At 49.6% G+C, this 17358-nt stretch overlaps 1 protein-coding gene across 2 annotated transcripts in view; it reads right to left on the bottom strand.

Moving 5' to 3' along the window:
* Positions 1-1188: 1188 nt before the first annotated feature.
* Positions 1189-17358, bottom strand: part of GAB2 (GRB2 associated binding protein 2) — a 143797-nt gene continuing 127627 nt past the window's right edge. For both annotated transcript variants that reach the window (XM_083436464.1, XM_083436465.1), the window contains exons 3-10: positions 17079-17319; positions 12224-12810; positions 8841-8935; positions 7648-7930; positions 5181-5271; positions 4139-4241; positions 3338-3463; positions 1189-2323 (exon numbers count right to left, since the gene is read on the bottom strand). In XM_083436464.1, the coding sequence (XP_083292590.1) occupies positions 2183-2323; positions 3338-3463; positions 4139-4241; positions 5181-5271; positions 7648-7930; positions 8841-8935; positions 12224-12810; positions 17079-17319 (1667 nt within the window). In that variant the 3' untranslated portion in view covers positions 1189-2182. The remainder of the gene's footprint in view (positions 2324-3337; positions 3464-4138; positions 4242-5180; positions 5272-7647; positions 7931-8840; positions 8936-12223; positions 12811-17078; positions 17320-17358) is intronic.

A 17358-nucleotide genomic window follows, 5' to 3' on the forward strand; every position in this document is an offset into this window, starting at 1 on the left:
TTTGCTGTGCCAGAGAAGACCAGTTCCTCTCTTTGTCCCAGAGGTGGGTTTCCACTGTGAACCGGAGTCTCACCATGCTGCTCTTTTCATTTGCACATGTTCTGAAAAAATGGTGGCGAGGATCCTGGGAAACAGCCCTGGCCTGAGAAAATACAGTGGTACCTCAGGTTACATACGCTTCAGGTTACAAAAAGCACTATTTCCTGACCACTGGGTCCTGTTAGCTAGGGATGATGGGAGTTGTAGTCCCAAAACATCTGGAGGGCCGAGTTTGCCCATGCCTGCACTAGATAATCCCCAGGGTCCCTTCTAATTCTACGGTCCTATTATTCTATTTGGGGCTTGGCCTCTTCATTCTCAACCTGAACTCTGTCCTCTTGCTGTCCTTACAAATTAACTCTGCTGCTACTTCTACAGCAATCTGCGCTCACCCTGGAGCAGCAAGCAAGTTAGTGGGGTTGTTTTTGTGGCCCTACAAAACGGGCTACACCTTTTAAATCAACTAGCCTTGACCAAGATGTTATTCCTTTCTCTGACTGATCACCCTGGACAATTTTAGGCAGGGACTTCTTAATGTCCCCCCCACCTCGACTTTTCCAGGGTCCTTGACTTCATGCCATTAGATGGGGAAGAGGTTGAAGGTCTTACAGCATGCAGATATGAGAATTCTCTCCATAAAGTGGCAGAAAAAGGCATCTATTCCATGGCATCCCATCTGGCAGAGCCACTGCTGTGATGGTTTCTTGCAACAGCTTCCTTTTTTTCTAGTCCTCTGTGCTAATGTGATCTTCTGAAGGGACAACTGGCCAGTGACCGAGGCTCTTATGTGACAAGGAGCAACCCGTAAGACATATTGCGACGATGGGTCGAGGGCATCACTTAACTCGTAGCCACAATGACACAGAGCTTCAGCCCACTTTCAGCTGCTATTCAGTGGCGCATCCACCTTTGCCATTATCCAGACACGACTAGGAATCTGGAAGATTACAGTGAGACAGGGTTCAAACCTAACAGGGCAATTTTGCTGACATCTGGTGAAACGGGTTCTTTTTTTAGTGTGTTTTGCACCCGGACTAAGCATCAAGGCACTGGGCAAATTCAAACACATTACAGCTGAATATTTGTAAATATTCAACCTTTCGCCAACATCTGAATTTTCGTTTTGAAAACGCGAAACGTTCTGACGAGTTTTGAGTGCGCTAGATTTATTGGTAAGCATCGGACATGAATAGTGGCTATTCCTGGAAACGGAACGTCGGACCGGGTAGACCTTTAGCACAACCTGACAGGGCTCGTCTGACGGTCTCAACTACAAATCTCATGAGCTGCCAGACATCAAACTCACTCACCTACTAAGCACAACTGCACACCAGCTATCAAACACTTGTCAAACATCAAAGGCTGAACTCAAACATTACAGGATATCAGATATCAAATATTCCGCGAATGTTCAACAATATGCAAGAATTCAGAAAAGATTCGACATTAAGATTTGCAAAGGGGAATCTCGGAGGGGAACCAACACACTTTTTCAAGAAACTGATATATGCCAAGGAGCAGTGGTTTGTTTCCTTACACCCACCATCCTCACAAGGAAATCTCTCCTAAGTGCTCTGAGGACAAGGATGCCTGTAATTTGCAAGGTAAACCAAAACCAGCGCTTCCACAGGCTTGGCTGAAAATCAAACGTGATTAGAGCCGACGTCCGGCCACTTTCTTTTCTGTAAAGGGATCAGGAGACGGAAGAGGGAGGCAAAAGCGAGACCCAAGATCCCAGCAGACGCCCAGGATTCTGCCATACTGGCACCAGTTTGGCTCGCGGCAGGTGTACTTTGAAGAAGAGGAGAAAACAGTGGATACAAGGCGGGTCTGGTGATGACAGAAAGCATGCAGCGCGTCAAGATTCCCAGTATTGCTATGTTGAATTTTGCAGATAACTTATCCACCGGGAGCTCTGGCATCCTTTAGCACTGGCAAGCAGTTATCAGCCATGTTTTCCCTCCTGAAGTGAACTTTGCTTTCTTAGTCGACCCTGGCGCTAGCAGTCCTTGCTGAACGGCGGCCGGTGGGCCTAGCGCCTTGATGGGCAGAACTATTTAGTCTTTGCCCTTCTGGAAGGCTCTCTCTCTCTCTTTTTCTTCTCTCTCTCTCTCTCTTTATCCTGGTGTACCTCCGCCGGCTATTACTTCACCGCCTTGTTGGGCTCCGAAGACTGCCGGACGTCTGTCCACTCCTGCATGGTGCTTTGCAAAGCTTGCGTCTTCTCCTTGTCGACTTGTACGTAGTCGACCTTCTCGTCTGAGGCAACCGAGGATGTGGAGGGCTGGTGACAGGGAAGAAGGAAAAAGAAGAGTTTGGATTTGATATCCCGCTTTATCACTACCCTAAGGAGTCTCAAAGCGGCTAACAATCTCCTTTCCCTTCCTCCCCCACAACAAACACCCTGTGAAGTGAGTGGGGCTGAGAGACTTCAAAGAAGTGTGACTGGCCCAAGGTCACCCAGCAGCTGCATGTGGAGGAGTGGGGAATCGAACCCGGTTCACCAGATTACGAGTCCACTGCTCTTAACCACTACACCACACTGGCTCCACCACAAGGAAGCACAAAACAGTTGAACGTGGTTGCACATCTACCCCAAAAGAGAGTGGGTGGCAGGGGGTGGAGAGATAAGGGAATCCTTTTCAACCTGGGGGCCACATTCCCTTTGGGGGACCATATACCAGGTGGTGGGTGTGCCAAGAGGCAAAATGGGGTGGACTAACAGTTGTGTCTCTTGTACACATTCCTCTTTAACCAGGCTTTTGGCTGACAGACATCCAATGCCCTTTTAAAATGTGTTGTGGGGCCATTATTGGGTTGTTTTATTGTTATTGTTATTTTATTTTTATTATGCGTTTTCTGTTTTTATATTGTGATTTTACGTTGCGAACCGCCCTGAGACCTGCGGGTATAACATAGTATACAAAATGAAAACGATGATGATGATGATGATGATAATAATAATAATAATACATAAGCCATGTATAGTTCAGAGGGTGCAATAATAATAATAATAATAATAATAATAATAATTTTTATACCTCGCCCTTCCCGGTTCAAAAACCGGGCTCAGGGCGGCTAACAATCAATTTAAAACACTTAAGTGTAAAAGCAGCATAAAATACAGTATAAAAACATGGATAACAATAAAATTCAAAGTTCAGAAATTAATTTAGGGGAAATCCATCTAATAAATATTAGATAATCACCAGGGCTAGCAGAAAGTGCATTGCTTGAATGGGACAGAATGTTACTTGTTTGCACCCCGTTTGATTAATGCAAAGTCTTTGGGCTATACCTTTCTGTGAGGGCCAGGTGAGCTTGGCTGAAAGTCCAGAGCCAGGTAATCGACATTTCCTGTGCTCTTTTTTGTGGCTGGGCTGCTTGTGCCGCTGGGGATGGGCGATGCAGAGACAGGGTTTTGCTGGAAAAGACAAATAAAGAAGGAACAAGTGAAAAAGAAACCACAATCAGAGGCCAAGGTCTGTTCTTGGACTTTTGCTCATGGTTTTCCCAGTAGTGATCTATGGAAGTGAGAGCTGGACCATAAAGAAGGCTGATCACCGAAGAATTGATGCTTTTGAATTATGGAGCTGGAGGAGACTCTTGAGAGTCCCATGGACTGCAAGAAGATCAAACCTCTCCATTCTGAAGGAAATCAGCCCTGAGTGCTCACTGGAAGGACAGATCCTGAAGCTGAGGCTCCAATACTTTGGCCACCTCATGAGAAGAGAAGACTCCCTGGAAAAGACCCTGATGTTGGGAAAGATGGAGGGCCCAAGGAGAAGGGGACGACAGAGGACGAGATGGTTGGACAGTGTTCTCGAAGCTACCAGCATGAGTTTGACCAAACTGCAGGAGGCAGTGGAAGACAGGAGTGCCTGGCGTGCTCTGGTCCAGGGGGTCACGAAGAGTCAGACACGACTAAACGACTAAAGAACAACAACAAAAGATGGAGGGCAGCCACCAGGGGTTCCATTGCTGTTCACCCTCTGCTAAAATGTGAGCTGGGGTTGGGACCACTAAGGACGAGGAAGGAAAATGGACTACAGAGAGAGAACTTGGGTTGTACTGAGAGATGGATTCTGCAGGGACTTACCATGGCCACGTAATTCTCTTCGCTGTCTCCGGAGTCTGTGCTGGTGATGCTCTGGGTGGAGATGGGACGACAGTATTGGGAAAAGTTGGAGTTGAAGGTCTGGCTGTAATGAGAGTTGAGAAGATGACTTGGGCTAGGCAGAGTGCCTTACACATCCTGTCCCGTCCCCCCCAGAAATATACTCGGAGTTGAGAGTGGATTTCATGCTCTTTATTCCGCTCATAGTAGTGAGGAGGAATGGAAGTTCCCCCAGAATGTCGGCTTTATATACATTATTTACACAATGGGCCCCACATGATTGGCTAATTCTGGGATTCTCCTGTAGACCAATCAGGTCACGGATTCACTTCCACCTGGAGCTGGATTGGGTGGCTCCTGTGGACCAATCAGACTGCTGCATTCTGAATCCTATAGTTCTAGGACCAATCAGACTGCTGCATTCTGAATCCTATTGTTCTAGGGCCAATCAGACTGCTGCCTATTGGATCCTATTCAACTCAGTACATAACGCTTCCCTTTACAGCATGTGCAGAAATCACCTTCTTGGCCGTTGGACTCACTCTTGGTCTCATCTGCTTAAGCCACCAGAGCCTGTCTTGGCATGCAGGGCAAGTCCCCAACTCATGGTCAGGGTACAGGGAATTGGATCCCTGCTGCATTCTGGATCCTATTGTTCTAGGACCAATCAGACTGCTGCATTCTGGATCCTATTCAACTCAGTACATAACACCCCCATTTGCACTCTCTGCTGGCGTGTTGAATGGGGACTCTGCACATGCCCCAACAGCTTTCCCCCGGAAAACTTGCTCTTTGGTGCTAAATCGGAACAAACAGTAATCCACGGAGAACTCAATTGCTGTTTGTTCCGATTGAGTGCTAAAACTGTGAGTTTTCCCGGGGGAAAGAGGAGAGGAAAACGACGTGTGAATAAGCCCTTCTTCAACCCTCTGTTGACCCCATGGAGAGCCCTTGCCCTGTTTCATGGGCAAGATCTTCACTTAAGGAGGCTGGTCGCTTTGAGAGCAAAGGGTCCCTTACTCACCCAGGCCTGGACCAGGATTTGGTGACCGGCGACTTGAAGGGAAGCTCATCGATAACGGTGTTGTTCCTCAAGTCCAGAGGCGTTGGCTTTGCTGGAGCGGAAAGAGATTTGAGTAAGTCCTGAGCAATCATTTAATGGACACTTGATTCAATGGACTTGTCAGGGGACTGCCATCGGAACAGGGGAGGGAGGATACAGAGTGCTTTCAAAAATCCTGAGGAGCAGGTCCTCCTCCAGCGGTGGGGAAAGCCACACCTCCAGTGAAGGAGATAGAGAAGGGACCAACCAAGTGGGGGAGGAGCTTGAGGATGCTGCTGAGAGCCCCAGCGCCTCACATAGCCAGGCTGGCCAGGAGGGACGCATGCCCCTTCCGTTGCCCAGCCTGCGCAGAGGGGTGAAACATAAGGAAGGGAGGCGGAGGCTTGAGATACTGAAGCTTTTCTGTTGGGGCAGAAGCCGGAAGGGGCCACTCCCGGATTCTGCAAGACGGACATGAACTTTGAGTTTCTGCACTGTAAATAGTTTGCTTTTAAATTATAGTGCTGGAGGAGACTCTTGAGAGTCCCATGGACTGCAAGAAGATCAAACTTCTCCATTCTGAAGGAAATCAGCCCTGAGTGCTCACTGGAAGGACAGATCCTGAAGCTGAGGCTCCAGTACTTTGGCCACCTCATGAGAAGAGAAGACTCCCTGGAAAAGACCCTGATGTTGGGAAAGATGGAGGGCACAAGGAGAAGGGGACGGCAGATGGTTGGACAGTGTTCTCGAAGCTACCAGCATGAGTTTGACCAAACTGCGGGAGGCAGTGGAAGACAGGAGTGCCTGGCGTGCTCTGGTCCAGGGGGTCACGAAGAGTCGGACTCGACTAAATGACTAAACAACAACAAAAATAGTTTGCACCAACAAAACCTGTAAAAGACAGGTCGGAGTCTTGCCTGCTTACTCACAAGCAACCACCACCTGCATCTGACAGGACTGATAAAAAAAAACCAGGAATTTGGCAGGCGTCTGGTCAGCCACTGTGAGAACAGGATGCTAGACTAGCTGTTGGCCTGATCTAGAAGGTTCTTCTCAGGTTCTTATGGCAGAGACTGGCAGCCTCCTGACGTGCGGATATTAGCCACTAAACGCAGCTTCAAGCCACAGCAGTTGCCACACGCATTGCAAAAATATCAAATTGCCCACAGAAGAAAATGGCAGGAAAGCGGTGCCTTTCCTTCCCTGAACTAAACCTCCCAAAATAACACCCAGTCCCCTGAAATGAGGGATAAACTAGGGTACCTACACCTACCTCACAGGGTTGTTGTGAAGTTGGAAAAATGGGGAGGGAAAACCCATGTAAACTACCTTGAGCTCATTGGAGGCAAGGGTGGCTGAGGGCGGTTTGCTTTTCTTTTTTTCCGTTTAATTTTTATTAAGTACAAATTAGAAAACATACCTATTTACAACAAAAGAAAATACAGTGGTGCCCCGCAAGATGAATGCCTCGCAAGACAGAAAACCCGCTAGACGAAAGGGTTTTCCGTTTTTCAATGCACTTCGCAGGACGAATTTCTCTATGGGCTTGCTTTGCAAGACGAAAATGTCTTGCGATTCTTGAGATTTTTTTTCGCTCCCCACCCCCTTTTCTAAGGCACTAAGCTGCTAATAGCCTTTTAGCAGCTAATCCGCTAATCCCTTAAGCCTTTAATAGCCGCTAAACCGCTAATAGCGCTAATCCGCTAAACCACTAATAGGGTTGCTTCGCAAGACGAAAAAACCGCTAGACGAAGAGACTCGCGGAACGGATTCTTTTCGTCTTGCGAGGCACCACTGTACAAAAGAAAATAACTATAACCAAGGGGAAAAAATTAGAGAATATTTTGTCTCTTTTCATATTTACAGTTATTTATACCTCTATAAGGGACACGGGTGGCGCTGTGGGTAAAACCTCAGCGCCTAGGACTTGCCGATCGTCAGGTCGGCGGTTCAAATCCCCGTGACGGGGTGAGCTCCCGTTGCTCGGCTCCTGCTCCTGCCAACCTAGCAGTTCGAAAGCACGTCAAAGTGCAAGTAGATAAATAGGTACCACTCCGGCGGGAAGGTAAACGGCGTTTCTGTGCGCTGCTCTGGTTCACCAGAAGCGGCGTAGTCATGCTGGCCACATGACCCGGAAGCTGTACGCCGGCTCCCTCGGCCAATAAAGCGAGATGAGCGCCGCAACCTCAGAGTCGGCCGCGACTGGACCTAATGGTCAGGGGGACCTTTAGCTTTACCCCTCTATAAAATGCTTTTCACAATAAAGCAGTGAAATGAAAGATAAGATATCAGAAAAAAGAACAAAGGAAAAATAAAGAAGTAAAAGAAAAAAATTATAGGTGAAATTTTTTTAAAGTAGATAAGTACGCACAATACATAGCCGTTTCTTGTCCATATTTATATTCAATTGTATAATTTCATCTTGTCTGCCAAGGGGAGCAGAGCTTACCTTTGCGGTCTGGCTTGAGGTTGCGGTTGACGGGCGGGGGCTGGATTTCGCTCATCCTCCTGTGCAGCTGAGAACTGCTGCTACCTTTGTGGACCGGGAAGGTAGAGGACGACATGCCCATCAAGTCCAGGTGGTGAGGCCCGGGGCTCATGGGGATGTAGAGGTGCTGGGAGTTGTCGTTCGACCTCTCCGTGCTGATCAGGACCGAAGAGCCTGGGTTCATGGGGACGTAGTTGTCTTCCGAGTCCGCGCTGTGAGAGCGAGCCACCGTCGCCTTGTTTTGCTGGGGAAGGGAGAAGGTGGTGACACATGAATGGGAGGCGAGTCGGTGAGGAAAGGCGGCAGAGAGGAAAAATTCAGGTTCTAGGTCAGGGATCAGCAAACATTTTCAGCAGGGGGCCAGTCCGCTGTCCCTCAGACCTTGTGGGGGGCCGGACTACATTTTGGAAAAAACAATGAACAAACTCCTATGTCCCACAAATAACCCAGAGATGCATTTTAAATAAAGGCACACATTCTACTCATGTAAAAACACCAGGCAGGCCCCATAATTAACACAGTAGATGCATTTTAAATAAAAGGACACATTCTACTTATGTAAAAACACGCTGATTCCTGGACCGGTCACGGGCCGGATTTAGAAGGCGACTAGGCCGGAACCGGCCTCCGGGCCTTAGTTTGCCTACCCATGGTCTAGGTCTTTGGAATTTTTTGCAAGGCAGCTTTCTGAGAAGAACAGATTTTATATTATTTATATATTGAATGTATATACCGCCCTATACCTGGGAGTCTCAAGGTGGTGCAAAGAATAAAATCAAGACATAAAACCACAATAATAAAAATAAAATCAGCAACCCAATAACCCCTCCCACCCCACCCCCCCACATTTTAAAAGGGCATTGGATGTAAATCAGAGCAACAAAGGCCTGGTTAAAAAGGAACATTTTTGCCAGGCACCTAAAGGTGTATAATGAAGGTGCCAGGTGAACTTCCCTGGGGAGAGCATTCCACAGATGGGGAGCCACTGCAGAGAAGGCCCCGTTTTCCTGTTGCCACCCTCTGAACCTCTTGAGGAAGGGGGTACATGAAGGAGGGCCTCAGAAGATGATCCCAGGGTATATATGTGTGTATGCATAGAAAACCTCAAGTTGCTAGTCCTTAGGACACCAGCTAACTGAGCACCCATAGCTTACCAGATATGAGTTGAATCCAGCATTCACAGACTCGGTCGACTGAACTGCAGTGCTGCTGCTGTGCTGAGGATATTCATAGGTTTCACAAGACGAAGCTGAAATCAGTGACATCGAAACCACAGTGAACAAGCAGTAAACAAAGTTTATTAAGAGGATCAGCTGAGTGGGTTCTCCAAATTCCTTTTAGACGGAGAACAAACAAAAGCCAAAATTCCTAGAGTGCAGATTTTATGAGAGTTGGATGAAGTTGTACATTATCTACACCCTCGGGGCAACTGACTAATGCAGGTCACGCAACAGATACAGCGCTTTCCTTCAACATGCCACCACCACTTCTTGCCCCACACTGTCTAACAGTAGAGCCGGACAGGCCCCAGAACTGGGAGGAAATTGTCCCGCCTCTGTTTTTTTTTTACATTAAGGTCCTTCTAGAACAGGAACTCTATTTCTGAGCGATGGAGATGGAAGAGTGTTGCGTCCATGTATTGTTGGCATCCGTCTGTCTCTAGAGACAATGGAGTGCGCCTCCGGGGGTGAAGGGAAACGGCTGCATCTGCAGCACTCAAGTGACCTCTCTGGGGCGCAGGCCTGGGCAGTGTGTAGGGAGGTCCTGGGCTGCCCAGAAGACAAGACCCCGCTCTCAGCCTTGATGCGATGGTCCAAAGGAAAGGTGAGCAAGACGTCTGACACCAGCTAGGCTGCAGGAGTTGCTGGAAGGAGGCGTACAAGGTACCACCCAACCATCTTAGAGACTCGACTTTGGATTTGTGGAGCGTTTACTCATTAGCCTTTTCTTCTCCAGAAGATGTCCCTCAAGGCAGTGGAGGCTTAGGACCAGAGTTTTCCCTCTCCTAGATGGGCTACCTTCCCAAGTGGATGAGACTCAAATGCCCCTCACTTCCCTTTACAGCATATGCAGAAATCTTGGCCGTTGGACTCACTCTTGGTCTCATCTGCTTAAGCCACCAGAGCCTGTCTTGGCATGCAGGGCAAGTCCCCAACTCATGGTCAGGGTACAGGGAATCGGATCCCTCCCTCAGTGGTAGTAAATAAGCAAATCAAACAAAAGGAGCGTTCTTACCAGTTAGTTTCTTTAATAATCACAGCGAGAGACAAAGGAATGTACCGTATTTTTCGCCCTATAGGACGCACTTTTCCCCCTCCAAAAATGAAGGGGAAATGTGTGTGCGTCCTATGGGGCGAATGCAGGTTTTCGCGGAAGCCTGGAGAGTGAGAGGCGTCGGTGCGCACCGACACCTCTTGCTCTCCAGGCTCCAGGAAGCTATCCACAAGCCTTGCGCACCTGGGGGGAGTTCCCCTGGGCGCGCAAGGCTTGCGGGCGGCAGCCTGCAGCGCGGAACACGGGGCGCCCTTCGGAGGACGCCCCGTGCTCCCGCAAGTGTCAGCAAGCCTTGCGCACCGGGGGAGAACTCCCCCCGGCGCGCAAGGCTTGCGGGCAGCCCTTCGGAGGACGCCCCGTGCTCCGCGCAAGTGTCAGCAAGCCTTGCGCACCGGGGGAGAACTCCCCCCGGCGCGCAAGGCTTGCGGGCAGCAGCCTGCAGCGCGGAACACGGGCGCCCTTCGGAGGACGCCCCGTGCTTCACGCAAGTGTCAGCAAGCCTTGCGCACCGGGGGAGAACTCCCCCCGGCGCGCAAGGCTTGCGGGCGGCAGCCTGCCGCCCGGCGCATGGGGCGCCCTGAAGCAGAGCGCCCTCGCGCCGGGCAGACATCGGCCAGCCCCACAAGCTCGGGGGACAGCGGGGAGGCGCAGCGCCGCCATCCCACTGTTCCCCGACCTGGTTTTGGGGGGGAAATAAAGGGAAATTTTTTTTCCTTTATTTCCCCCCCAAAAAAGTAGGTGCGTCCTATGGGACGGAGCGTCCTATGGGACGAAAAATACGGTATATCTCTCTCTAGAAATGGCATTGTTCCCAGTAAAGGATCACATCCACTGTCCCTACTAATTTATGCCACGTAATCTGAGCTGGTTGCCCCTGTGCCCTCTGTTCTATCACTTTCCAAGCCTGTCCAGTCTTAGGTGAAATGCTGTCCAAGGACACTGAATCTGCCAGCTGTCTCCTAGTGTTTCTGTGCTGGGCCCGGGGGTAACCTATGAAACGTGGCCCAGGACCGGACCAGAATCTGGAGGTTCTGCTGGGAGTCAGTCCGACAGGGCCAAGGCAGGACATGAGGCAGGAAACCAGGCAAGGACAGGATCTAGCATACAGCAATGTTGCTCCCACAACCTGGGGCAGGTTCCGACAACCTTTTATCTTTGTCGAGGTAGTGGCCGGTCCTGACCCCCCGGCGACTTACCTCCCTGTTTCGCCCGAAGGCAATCACTCCTCCTATGAGTACTCAGGTCTCTCCTTCTCTCAGACCTTAGTCTCTGCAGCTCGGGAGACGTCAGTGGGTTACTAGACCCAGGGGCCGCCTCAGCCTCCCCTGAACCAACTGGTAGTGGAGCAGCTGTAAGTGATGGCCCGGCTGAGGGCAACGAGGTCATCCCCGCATCTGGAACCAGGGCAGGCTCAGGCCCCTGACTCGGCCCAGCTGGTGTTTGTTGCAGGGGAATCTGTGCAGACTGGGACTCTTCAGGATCAGGCCCCAGACTTGGTTCAGATGATGCCTGAGGCAAAGGATCCGGTGCAGACTGAGACTCCTCTGGTTCTGAGTCTGAGCCCGAATCCTAGGCCATCACAGTTTCCTTTTCTTGCTGTTCCTCACCCAGTATTTCCCAGCTTTCCCCCCTGAACTATGCCCTTCTGCAAACCACTGTTCTAAATCAATACTGTCCTCCTGCCCTTGGGAAGGTTCAGGAGAGGGGGCGGCAGCTCCCACCAGTCCTCCTCAGTCCAGCCCCCGACACTCACTGAGGGTTGGATAATCATTGGTTGCCCTCAGCTGTTTTAGTCGGTCAGTGGAAGCTGTTTCCCGGGGTGCGGCCACTCTCTCATGCTGGCAGCTTCTAGGAGCTGATTGCAAGGTGGGGACCAAAGGTGGTCAAGCTACCCCTGAAGGAGCATGACGTGTCCCCCATCAGAGGCACTGCCCCTCCCCTAACAGCCCAGGCACCCCAGCTCCTGCCCAAAGCCTTGGAGAACCGCTGGCATCATAGCAGTATAGCCACCTACAGTGGTACCTCGGGTTATGTACTTAATTCCTTTCGGAGGTCCGTTCTTAACCTGAAACTGTTCTTAACCTGAAGCACCACTTTAGCTGATGGGGCCTCCCACTGCCGCCACATGATTTCTGTTCTCATCCTGAAGCAAAGTTCTTAACCCGAGGTACTATTTCTGGGTTAGCGGAGTCTGTAACCTGAAGCGTATGTAACCCGAGGTACCACTGTATAGTCATCCAGTGCAAACAACCCCAATACGCACCTCGATGCAGCCGGCAGTTCTCCATGGCAGGCAGCGTATTCCTTCTGGGAATGGTAGCAGCTACTGAGCCGACGCCTAGGCCTTCGCTGTCTAGCAGGCGCTGCTGAGGGCTGCCCCACCGTGTCTCCGCCTGCCCTGGTTTAGGTGGCCTAGGTGGGGGAGTGGCGGGCGTTTCGTTGGAGGCCACCCCCAGGGTGTTGTGGTTCTTGTCCAGCGTGAATGTCCTTGGAATCTGATAAATGGACAGAGGGGTGCCAGGGACGTCGTACGAGTCAGTGGACAACTCCCCAAAGTCCTTGCAAAGCGTGTTGTTGGGGGTTTTGAAGGTGTACACCTCCTCGCTATCTGTTTCGGAACCCGTGAGGCTGGATTTGGTGTGCGTGTAGCACCCGAAACTCCTCGGAAGGTCGTAGGCACTGTCCCTGAGCTCCGAGTTGTGCCGGCTTGGCTTGGGCAAGCTGTAGAAGCCGTGGACTTGGCCGCCCACCCCGTTGACACAGTGCCCGTTCCCCTGAGACAGCTTCTGGACAGATGGGTCGCTTCTCATGAAGAACGAGGATCTTGTGGCTTGAGAGAAACTAGCACTCCTAAAACGAAAAGGGGGAGAGAAGCCGTGAGGTAGAGATTCACATTGGGCACTGCCTATGGTGACAGCAGTCACGAAATTAAAAGATGCCTGATTCTGGGGAGGAAAGCAATGACAAACCTAGACAGCATCTTAAAAAGCAGAGACATCACCTTGCCGACAAAGGTCCATATAGTTAAAGCTATGGTTTTCCCAGTAGTGATGTATGGAAGTGAGAGCTGGACCATAAAGAAGGCTGAGCGCTGAAGAATTGATGCTTTTGAATTATGGTGGTGGAAGAGGCTCTTGAGAGTCCCATGGACTGCAAGAAGATCAAACCGATCCATTCTTAAGGAAATCAGCCCTGAGTGCTCACTGGAAGGACAGATCCTGAAGCTGAGGCTCCAAGACTTTGGCCACCTAATGAGAAGAGAAGACTCCCTGGAAAAGACCCTGATGTTGGGAAAGATGGAGGACACAAGGAGAAGGGGACGGCAGAGGACGAGATGGTTGGATAGTGTTCTCGAAGCTACCAGCATGAGTTTGACCAAACTGTGGGAGGCAGTGGAAGACAGAAGTGCCTGGCGTGCTCTGGTCCAGGGTGTCATGAAGAGTCGGACACGACTAAACAACTAAACAACAAATATCTTCCTATATAAATAGAAATGTAACGTGTCGTCATGCTCTGCAGCATGCGGAACAGCAGGCCGGGTGAGCTGTTTAACAGAGGGAGGGAAGTCACCTTCCTCCCCATTTAAGACGCCTGCAGTGAGGTGTAACATGGCAGTTTAGCAAGCTGCTTTGTGAAGCACCTCTCCAACTCCATTAACATTTGGAAAACGCAATCTAATTTAGGGATAGGTGGGGATTTGTCAGAGAAGTCTCAGTACCTCAACAAACTATAATTTTCACGATTCTCGGAGAAATGTTGTAACAGCCTGGTATAAAACTTAAATGGGTTTATAGTGTAGAGACGCTAACCTCTCAGACCCCAACTGTGGGATCGTAGCAGTAACTGGTCTGTGTGATGTGATCTTACGTACGGCTCTGAGCTTCACATAGTGGCCTGTAAAATGGTGAATAATTGTCTTGGGTCACACAAGTGTTGTGAAAGGAAATCTGTAGCCTTGGCAGCAATGAAGATGAGTACTATGGGATACAATTACTCACAGTTCATTGCAACGACAATCCCCGAGCAGGTTACATAAGCCATTAAAATAGCAGAGAGACAATAAAATATTACAAATAAATGGACCATGCGACTTGCAGCAAGCAGAAAATCGAAAGGGTAATGGCAAACAGGCACTATGCCCAGCAAACGCCTAAGTGTTTGGGTGGCACCTAAAACTCTTAGGAAATGGCGCCAGCTGCATCTTAGAAAGGATGAAGTTCTATAACTGGGGGGGCCACCACCAGGAAAGCTGTCCCTTGGGTTGCGGCACTGCAAATATCAAATAGCTGCACCAACACCAGGAGGACGCCCCTCACAGATTTGAATGCACCAATGTGCACACACCCACACCAGATCTTAATAAACACACACACAATTTTAAATTATTATTATTTTAAGAGAAAGAGCAAGGGTTGCTCATTCAGTCATCCCATCAGCCGGGATTTAAAGTTAAGAATTTAAAGGTAAAGGACCCCTAGGCAGTTAAGTCCAGTCAAAGGCAACTATGGGGTGTGGCGCTCATCTCGCCTTTCAGGCCGAGGGAGCTGGCGTTTGTCCACAGACAGCTTTCTGGGTCATGTGGCCAGCAGGACTAAACCCCTTCTGGTGCAATGGGACACCGTGACGGAAGCCAGAGTGCATGGAAACTCCGTTTACGTTCCCGCCGCAGTGGTACCTATTTATCTACTTGCACTGGCGTGCTTTTGAACTGCTAGGTTGGCAGGAGCTGGGACAGAGCAACGGGAGCTCGCCCTGTCGCCAGGATTCGAACCGCCGACCTTCTGATTGGCAAGCCCAAGAGGCTCAGTGGTTTAGACCACAGCGCCACCCGCATCCCATTGCTGCATAATGCAACTTCCCCTTCCTCTCTGGTCCCCTGCAAATTCCAAATGCTCTAGTAGGTCCTCCAACCCTCTGGAGCAGAGTTTTGGGGTGTGTTGGGCGGTAGAGAGTTTGGGGAAGCTCCACTGCTGATGCAGACATCTATTCCTCTCATGCAGTGCTATTGCTGGATGCAACCCATGCTGCGGAAAGGTCCCAAATGGCTGGATACAAAGGGTTTTTAATGACCTTCCATTAGTTCCATCAGAAGTGAAGCATACTTTTAATTATTAATGAAAAACAGATGTAGGCGTGAAATTCTCTTGAACCCAGGAAAGCCCTGGGGTTCACCGAGAATCCAGCTGTGATTCAAGCATGTTGGGACATTCTGATTCACACGGCTGGTACCTCTCCAGCTGTGGTCCTTTGGGCCATTTCTGGGTCCCTTCCTCTCATCCTTCCCACATCATGTTCCCAGCATGTTCCAGTATGGTTTGATGGGAAGGAAATGGCAATAAGCGTTCATCCTCTAGGGAAACTGGAAACCAGTATAATGATAACAAACCAACTGTGACCAACAGAAACAAAAAGCCATAACACTGCTAGAATAAAGAAGGCTGATGTATGGAAGTGAGAGCTGGACCATAAAGAAGGCTGATCGCTGAAGAATTGATGCTTTTGAATTATGGTGCTGGAGGAGACTCTTGAGAGTCCCATGGACTGCAAGAAGATCAAACTGATCCATTCTGAAGGAAATCAGCCCCGAATGCTCACTGGAAGGACAGATCGTGAAGCCGAGGCTCCAATACTTTGGCCACCTCATGAGAAGAGAAGACTCCCTGGAAAAGACCCTGATGTTGGGAAAGATGGAGGGCACAAGGAGAAGGGGACGACAGAGGACGAGATGGTTGGACAGTGTTCTCGAAGCTACCAGCATGAGTTTGACCAAACTGCGGGAGGCAGTGGAAGACAGGAGCGCCTGGCGTGCTCTGGTCCATGGGGTCACGAAGAGTCGGACACGACTAAACAACAACAAATATCTTCTTATATAAATAGAAATGTAACGTGTCGTCATGCTCTGCAGCATGCGGAACAGCAGGCCGGGTGAGCAGCAGATCGAAGCAGTTGAGTGGGAACGTGTAGAGCCAGGAGATACATGTTCACACAAAAGTTTCAACCAAAAGATCATGGTATAAGGCAGCTTCTGTGCCGTACTGCTTCATCACCAGTAGGTGGAGCTGTGTATAAAACGACTACAGGATTTATTTATTTTTTGCATGATGGGCCTATTTTATTCCCCAAACACAGCTCTTTTTGCAGAACAATTGCAAAGTAAGATGTGTCTTGTGTTGAAAGACCAGCAGCTGCCTCTTGTCGTTTGAGCTTCAGACTACGCTCAGATTTCTTGCCACTAAGGCTAAATGGCTGTGCCCCAAGTTTTATGGAACAGTGGTTTTTGAAGAAGGGTTTATTTCCTGATTTTTAACTGTATGGATGAGGCAGCGAGACACAATGCCTGGTGAGGAATACCGTAAGTGGAGCATACTGAAACTAATGGACCTAAGATAGTAATGGCTGTTCATTTCAAGCGGTGTCCACCAAGTAGGAAGAACTCTGGGCACTACCCATTGTGCTTAATTGTCCCAAGCTATCCTGAGCATTGCAAATTCATTGGAAGGGCAGAGTGTGACATTATTTAAATTAAACAATGGCTCTCAGGCACTGAGCTTGTAAGCAACAGAGAATATGCTCTGGTCCATGGGGTCACGAAGAGTCAGACACGACTAAACGACTAAACAACAACAACTTTGACGTGCTTTCAAACTGCTAGGTTGGCAGGAGCAGGGACCGAGCAACGGGAGCTCACCCCATCGCGGGGATTTGAACCGCAGACCTTCTGATCGGCAAGTCCTAGGCTCTGTGGTTTAACCCACAGCGCCACCTGCATCCCTTACCTTTTTACTCCTTTACCTTTTTACTCCTAATAACAGACATTTTTATATGCAATTTTGCCCAGTAAACACATATTCTTGCATAGTATTTCTCCCAGTGCTGAAGCATTCTTGTACCTTAACTCCACTATGATATGCAGTTCTATGCACGCTTTACTGTGGCAAATGAATTTTTGCCGACGGTGGTTGGCTGGAAAGCTGCACTGCAAAATTCAGAGGACCTTTGTGTTTCAGTTTGCGTACCGTTTCGAAAAGTGAGAATTAGGGAGATTCATATTTGATGTGAACCGAATCAAATCTCTCCCCACCCACCACCAATACTTAGCCAAGAGATTCCGGTCCTACCTGGTGTTCTCAGATTTTCTGCTCATGCACTGGTGCAGGAAGAGATAGTCTTGAGGCGCACTGGTGGAAAGCGTGGTCCGGATATGGTTGGCGGGTGAATCGAAGGTGAAAAGGGTGGGCTGGCTGGAGTGCGAAGGAGCGGACGACTTCCGTTCTCGCAGGAGCCGCTGGCTGGAGCCACTCAGCTCAGCCGGGGAGGAACGTGGCCCGTGAATGACAGAAGGAATGTTTCTTAGAGAATCTGCACAGGAAGAATTGAGGGAGATATTGTCACCCTTGA

The sequence above is a fragment of the Podarcis tiliguerta genome (assembly GCF_965153285.1).
Source record: "Podarcis tiliguerta genome assembly, chromosome: 4".
Classification (NCBI taxonomy): Eukaryota; Metazoa; Chordata; class Lepidosauria; order Squamata; family Lacertidae; genus Podarcis; species Podarcis tiliguerta.